Source organism: Haliotis rufescens, unplaced genomic scaffold, assembly GCF_023055435.1.
Source record: "Haliotis rufescens isolate VD_foot unplaced genomic scaffold, xgHalRufe1.0.p SCAF_1, whole genome shotgun sequence".
Classification (NCBI taxonomy): Eukaryota; Metazoa; Mollusca; class Gastropoda; order Lepetellida; family Haliotidae; genus Haliotis; species Haliotis rufescens.
The window spans coordinates 60,363,058-60,371,360 of NW_025963779.1; the positions used below are offsets into that span (position 1 = coordinate 60,363,058).

Consider the following 8,303-nt stretch of genomic DNA (forward strand, 5'->3'; position numbering starts at 1 on the left):
CATCTGACAACCTCCAGCACTGCATGCATTAACTAGATCCTGTCACACACACAAGCTGCCATCCAACAGTCCCATCTCACAACCTCCAGGACTGCATGCATTAACTAGATCCTGTCACACACACCACCTGCCGTCCAACAGTCCCATCTCACAACCTCCAGGACTGCATGCATTAACTAGATCCTGTCACACACACTACCTGCCGTCCAACAGTTCCATCTCACAACCTCCAGGACTGCATGCATTAACTAGATCCTGTCACACACACTACCTGCCGTCCAACAGTTCCATCTCACAACCTCCAGCACTGCATGCATTAACTAGATCCTGTCACACACACTAGCTGCCGTCCAACAGTTCCATCTCACAACCTCCAGCACTGCATGCATTATCTTGCTCCTGTCACACACACTAGCTGCCATCCAACAGTCCCATCTCACAACCTCCAGCACTGCATGCATTATCTTGCTCCTGTCACACACACTAGCTGCCATCCAACAGTCCCATCTCACAACCTCCAGCACTGCATGCATTATCTTGCTCCTGTCACACACACAAGCTGCCATCCAACAGTCCCATCTCACAACCTCCAGCACTGCATGCATTAACTAGATCCTGTCACACACACTAGCTGCCATCCAACAGTCCCATCTCACAACCTCCAGCACTGCATGCATTATCTTGCTCCTGTCACACACACAAGCTGCCATCCAACAGTCCCATCTCACAACCTCCAGCACTGCATGCATTAACTAGATCCTGTCACACACACTAGCTGCCATCCAACAGTCCCATCTCACAACCTCCAGCACTGCATGCATTAACTAGATCCTGTCACACACACAAGCTGCCATCCAACAGTCCCATCTCACAACCTCCAGGACTGCATGCATTAACTAGATCCTGTCACACACACTAGCTGCCATCCAACAGTCCCATCTCACAACCTCCAGCACTGCATGCATTAACTAGATCCTGTCACACACACAAGCTGCCATCCAACAGTCCCATCTCACAACCTCCAGGACTGCATGCATTAACTAGATCCTGTCACACACACAAGCTGCCGTCAAACAATCCCATCTCACAACCTCCAGCACTGCATGCATTAACTAGATCCTGTCACACACACAAGCTGCCGTCCAACAGTCCCATCTCACAACCTCCAGGACTGCATGCATTAACTAGATCCTGTCACACACACTACCTGCCGTCCAACAGTTCCATCTCACAACCTCCAGCACTGCATGCATTAACTAGATCCTGTCACACACACTACCTGCCGTCCAACAGTCCCATCTCACAACCTCCAGCACTGCATGCATTAACTAGATCCTGTCACACACACTACCTGCCGTCCAACAGTTCCATCTCACAACCTCCAGGACTGCATGCATTAACTAGATCCTGTCACACACACTAGCTGCCGTCCAATAGTCCCATCTGACAACCTCCAGCACTGCATGCATTAACTAGATCCTGTCACACACACAAGCTGCCGTCCAACAGTTCCATCTCACAACCTCCAGCACTGCATGGATTAACTAGATCCTGTCACATACACAAGCTGCCATCCAATAGTCCCATCTGACAACCTCCAGCACTACATGGATTAACTAGATCCTGTCACTCACACAAGCTGCCATTCAACAGTCCCATCTGACAACCTCCAGCACTGCATGCATTAACTAGATCCTGTCACACACACAAGCTGCCATCCAACAGTCCCATCTCACAACCTCCAGCACTGCATGCATTAACTAAATCCTATGATGTTTGAACACAGGGCAATATTGCTGAAAAGCAAGTAAGAGATGAAGTCAATAGCTATCTGATTGGAGAGGCGCCTTCTTGCTTGATCCCATACAGATGTTGTAGCCTTTATGTCCACATCGGGTCATAAGAAAACTTTCTTACATAAGTATCGTCAATGGAAAGAAATGTTTGTTACTCATAACGATACAGTCAGTGAAAAGAAATGATAACCATTCAGCTAAAAAAAAAGCACAAGGAAAGTCTGGTCTAATGACACATAATATCCTACACTCCTAATATTTGCAATGACTCTCTGTTGCTAGGGAGCGACGCCGAAGGATGGTCCTAGTGCTGGCTGCACCATCACCACGGCGATGCTATCACTGGCGCTCGGACGCCCTGTTCGCCAAAACATGGCCATGACGGGGGAGGTGTCTCTCACAGGGAAGGTTCTGCCGGTCGGGGGAATCAAGGAGAAGACAATTGCTGTAGGTTTTCATTTAGTCCTGCCCCTGTGAAGACCTGGGTTAGAATTGGCCTTCAGATGCTGTTGTTAGAGGCAAGGTAACCAGATCAGGTGGTCCGACTTGTGACTTGGTTGATGCTTGTCATCGTATCCCAATCGCGCCGACCGATGCTCATGATGACAAGCAAGGATTGTCTGGTCCAGATTAGATTTGCAGACTGTCATCATAGAGCTGGAATATTGAGAGTGGATTAAGACAACAAACAAACACTCCCTGAACTATGGTTGACTGGTAGACTCTGTCTATAACTATGGACTGTTGTATGATCCATGCTGTTTCCCCCATATTTTCATCATGTAACTCCTCATTTCTGAATCTTCATGTTCAGTCTGGATGACTAGATGGATGTTCCTTGTCTTTTCACATTGATAACTTGAGATCTTTAGTGGGGAGCATAGCTGCCCCAGTCATCTAAGGTATCGCAATTCACTATGCAGATTTGTGTCCCTTTGCAATGCAGAACTCTATTATCATCGATTTGGATCCCAGATTCGCCTTGATTATGTTTCTAGGTTTGTCAGCACCATACCGTGCTTCTGGGTTTCACCAAAGTGGTAAACATCTGAGACTTGCATCTCTTTGGGCTTTCCTCCCACATTTACCTGACATGCTGTGGTATAATGTGCCGAAGGTTGTTGCAATTTGATGATGGCTTATGTGATCATGTGATCAGCTTTTCAGCCCAAGTGGGCAATCAGCCATGACAGTGGTAGCTATTTGTCTGTCTATATCTATTTAACAAAGACAAGATCCATGTAGAGACTTGGTCCTCAGCAACCAACTTGACCATGTTTATTACAATGTGCAGATATCAATAAATAGTTGGTTGGTTGGTTTGTTGTTTAACACCGCACTCAGCAATATTCCAGCTATATGACGGCGGTCTGTAAAATAATCGAGTCTAGACCAGACAATCCAGTGATTGATATCATGAGCATCGATCCACGCAATTGGGATCGATGGCATGCATCAACCAAGTCACCGAGCCTGACCACCCGATCCCGTTAGTCAGCTTTTACGACAAGCATAGTCACCTTTTATGGCAAGCATGGGTTGCTGAAGATAACAACTTCCCACATCAGTACAATTGTGTGACGTGTTGTTTGAGAAGAATAAGTTGGAATCACCCATGCTGGATCAGTTTAATTTTGAGCTGGAGAATGGAAGGCCGGTAGTTCGATCCCCGTCCCCATCATATCTGAAGAAGCTGTTACCCTGCCTGGCATTTGGCAGTAAGGGGCTAAAACAAGGAGTGGTCGCCTTGGAATCAGTTCACTGTGTCTGAGTGGAGTATTCATGTTAAAAATGCAGCATGGTATATCAGCATTACCCAGGACTAGTACAAGCACTCACACATCGCTCTACAAATGCAGTCAAACCACATTTCATGTCACCTCACCTTTAAAAATAAATACATTTGGCTTGAGTCATAGTTTGCATTGACATATGACAGGAGTCAGCTGTCTTTTGTTTTGCCAGAAGACAATATGACACAGATTGTTGCAATGTGCCCAACTGTTTGTGGATGAGCAGGTTTCAGATGTTAAACTTTCCATTCATGAAATACTCAATAACACCCTGTAAACATCTTATGGTTGCCGGCTTTGTAAAACACAAAATGTTATCTGTAATTTTCGAAAAACTATTTTTACACATACTCAAACAGCTGTTCAAAATGAATCTTGGATGATGTCATACGTCCCCATTACAACTGACAGCCTGGTTTAATGTTGCAAAAAGTCAACAAAATCTAAGTTTGGCAAACATTTATAAAAAACAGTGCACGATGGCTTCGATATTCTTGATACCCTGAAGAATGCAATGTTTTTGAAATTTTGAATGAGATACTTAAAATGGGTATGTATATTGTTCTTTATAAGTCAGCAATGTTTCCAGGCTTTGAATCCCTTTTAACAACAACCTGTCAGCATGATCACATTCATGGCACTCACTCATGATCAACCCGTTAAGATCCGGGGTAGAATAGGTTTTCAGCAACCCGTGCTTGCCATAAAAGGCGACTATGCTTGTCGTAAGAGGTGACTAATGGGATCGGGTGGTCAGGCACGCTGACTTGGTTGATGATGTCATCGTATCCCAATTTTGTGGATGATGCTCATGATGTCAATCACTTGATTGTCTGATCCAGACTCGATTATTTACAGACCGTCGTCATCTAGCTGGAATATTGCTGGGTGTGGCGTTAAACAACAAACAAACAAAACATTTTATAATCCGTTGTGATGTTGCAGGCCAAGAGAGTGGGAGTGACTTGCATCATCTTGCCTGCTGAGAACAAGAAGGACTTCTCGGATCTTCCTGAATACATCACTGAGGGTCTCGAGGTCCATTTTGTCAACCATTACAAGGAGGTGTTCAGTCATGTGTTCCCTGATGTGTGATGCTAGCTCTGTACGTGCGATGCCATCCTTGAATAACCAGTGTATTATAAATACTGGTACCGGTACTGTGGACTGGTTCTTTGTTAGGAATCTGATCAGGTTATATGGTACTGGAAGATGCTTTCTAATGAATTTGCTCTCACCTGTGAGAGAATTCAGTGCGAAGTTCCAACATGGCAATTGGGACATCGTAACCCAAATGAAGCTATGGTAGAGGATGGAGCCAGGGTATTTATTATGATAGAATGTTGATATTATACCCTGCATAAATGGAGATGGTACAATGCCAGTTCTGTGTGCGTGTTGGATGCGAGCTGTCTGTGTATGTTCGATGGCTGTGAGTGTTGATTCACATTTCCTTGGCTCTCATGACTTGGTGTGTCATGGAGGCACAACTTTTACCTACCAAACCAGATTTGAAGACAACAAGCAGTATTTAAAGCTCTGATTATTTCTTCAGTTTAGTTGGAAAATCTTGTTTTAGTGTTTCTCAGTCAGTGCTGAGATATTGTTGTAGGATTATTGCTTGTAGCAATATATACAGGTATATTTCCTGATTTCTCAGAACATTTCCATCATTTAAACTTTTCAGGTTTCTTTTCATTGTGTTTTGATATTTCTATTATATTAGAACAGTGCTATTACTTAACCAAACTATTTCGCAAATTGTGCGATTCATAAACATGTCCAAAGTAAGATTGGTTTTTATGATCGGAGTAAGGAGTCATTTCGATTTTACCCTGTGTTGATGCTATTGAATGAAGTTGGCAATGTGATGGTTGTAACTGTAACATAATCAGAATCATTGTGGTGATATTGTTTTGTGAGGTGCCTGGTATGTGGAATCTTGCCCCAAAGACAGAGCTGTATATCCTTCAGATTGTGATGAAATGTGTTGTTGCCAGGGTTGTAAGTTGATAAAAACAATTCCTTCACTTATTCACTCACTGAATTGACAGTAGTTAATAAAAATGAAAACAAAATATTATACCCAGTAAAACAGGCATAGATTATAAACCATCCATGTAAATCACTGTGGATGTATCACTGCTTGTATCCAAAATGGCAGAAGAGGACAATGAAATATATATCAATGCCAAGGCCGTAGTTAACTTTTTTTGACAGAGGGGGGGCAAATAAGATTATTCCTTTCTTATTCAAGCTAACTTTCACAAGGAAAATTGTTTTCTATAAACAATCCAGGGGGCAACTGCCCCCCCTGCCCCCCGGCTGGCTACGGCACTGAATGCTACATTCATTCTCTTTAATTCAAACTCGAGATCAACAGTCTTAAACATGAATGGAAGCTGAAAGACAAATTGAAAAAAATAAATCCAACATTATGAAAATAAATAGCATGTAGTATTGTCCAATCAGTTGACACAAGACAGCAACAAAGTTGGCAGATGGCTTTTTTCAAATTCTTGATTCTAAATGTGTGTGCGGTTAGAAGGTGTGTATTTAAGAGGAAAAGTAAAACATATTTATTTCATTAAAGGTGATGTTTACACTGCACATATTTTTGTACAACATCAAGACAAATATATAGCAGTAATACCTTGGTTGAACAATCATGTACAGGACATTATGTATGTTTGTAGTATTTAACAATATACCCATTTGATATATCTAGAATAAACTTTCCATAGATATGTTTATTTCTTAATGTTGTTAAGAATGAATGATTGTTAGTGTTCTACATTTTAGAATGTAATTTGAAGCCATTTGTGTGTAATATCAAGATTATGGTCACGACCATCAACAGGACATTTAGTGGGATGGGTTGCTCTGCGGAGTTAATTCCCTTGGTTAGCTGTGCCACTTTATTTCCTCATTTGTAGGCTCACGATGTCTCGACTGTGTGAACAGATGATGTTCTTCGTTAAGTCTGTTTGTTGTGTATTGCCGCAGTCAGCTGTATGACTGCAGTGAAGAATCGGATCTGGAACAGACAATCCACTGATTGACCTCATGAGCGTTGATCTACGCAAATGGGATGTGATCACAGGACTTTTTAGCAGAATTCATGCACATTCATGACCCTTTATGGACCAGTCCACCCTTTGAGGTTGAGAGTGGTTTGGTCCGTGAATATGCATGAATATGGCTAAAAAGTCCTGTGGATACAACATGCCTCAACTAAGTCAGCAAGCCTGACTGCCCAATCCCATCAGAGCCTGACTGCCCAATCCCATCAGAGCCTGACTACCCAATCCCATCAGAGCCTGACTGCCCAATCCCATCAGAGCCTGACTACCCAATCCCATCAGAGGCTGACTACCCAATCCCATCAGAGCTTGACTACCAATCCCATCAGAGCCTGACTACCCAATGCCATCAGAGCCTGACTACCCAATGCCATCAGAGCCTGACTACCCAATCCCATCAGAGCCTGACTGCCCAATCCCATCAGAGCCTGACTACCCAATCCCATCAGAGGCTGACTACCCAATCCCATCAGAGCTTGACTACCAATCCCATCAGAGGCTGACTACCCAATCCCATCAGAGGCTGACTACCCAATGCCATCAGAGCCTGACTACCCAATCCCATCAGAGCCTGACTGCCCAATCCCATTAGAGCCTGACTGCCCAATCCCATCAGAGCTTGACTACCCAATCCCGTCAGAGCCTGACTACCCAATCCCATCAGAGCCTGACTACCCAATCCCATCAGAGCCTGACTACCCAATCCCATCAGAGCCTGACTGCCCAATCCCATCAGAGCCTGACTACCCTATCGCGTCAGTAGAAGACAATTATACAGCCTCCTAGGCTTGAGGTCAAGACATTGCCAATGAGAAAAGGTTAAATTCCCTCCATGTTTATAGAGCTTGACGTGGCTGGATAATACTCTGCTAAAAGTGTTGAGACAACCTACTCACTTCTCGGCAGATTGCGACAAAATCACTGGGCATTCAGTACTTGCATCGTTGGAGCTTCTTGGTAGACATGCTTTAGAATTTGTCAATCTGAGTTAGTAGTTCCAGTGGTAGGATTGTATCTTTAATTAATGACATGCCTTAGTCAGTTTCACTTTCTGGATATTCCAGCATCCTGCTATCATTGCACCCAATAATGCATTTATTTCAATTATTTCTTGCATGCATAAGGATCGATTGTATTATTTATACAGAGATTGTGAACGATTGTTTATGATCAAAATCAAACGCATGAGGCTATATTGTCATGCACAATATTATCACAATGTGAACATTCATATATGATATACTATATCAGCTGTTGTGATGCTGAAATAAAGCAGACTTAAGTATGTATTTGGGCGTCCTGTTGTGTCTGGTATTTATTGTTGATTATTGAAGCATGTTGTGACTGTACTTCTTATCTGGTAAACTTTTCTCCCCACTGCAATATCTTTAGGATATCGGATAACAGAAAATGCTCCTGAAACATAGCCACAGTATAATTTGTGGAAGATTATTTATCAAGTAGTTGCAACTGTCCATTGATGCAACAACAAACTGAAATGTATACACCCAAATACATAAACATGGCAGACACGTTCTGTGTACAATGGAAAGGTGAGGAGCGCCGTGACACCTACCCTTGAGGTGAGTGAGTGAGTGAGTGAGTTGGGTTTAACGCCGCTTTTAACAATA

At 43.2% G+C, this 8,303-nt stretch overlaps 1 protein-coding gene across 1 annotated transcript in view; it reads left to right on the top strand.

The window, feature by feature from the left end:
• Positions 1-7,961, top strand: part of LOC124145063 (lon protease homolog, mitochondrial-like) — a 48,557-nt gene extending 40,596 nt beyond the window's left edge. The window contains exons 21-22 of the mRNA XM_046514731.2: positions 2,079-2,243; positions 4,535-7,961. Coding sequence (XP_046370687.1) covers positions 2,079-2,243; positions 4,535-4,684 — 315 coding nt within the window. The 3' untranslated portion in view covers positions 4,685-7,961. The remainder of the gene's footprint in view (positions 1-2,078; positions 2,244-4,534) is intronic.
• The last annotated feature ends 342 nt before the right edge of the window (positions 7,962-8,303 follow it).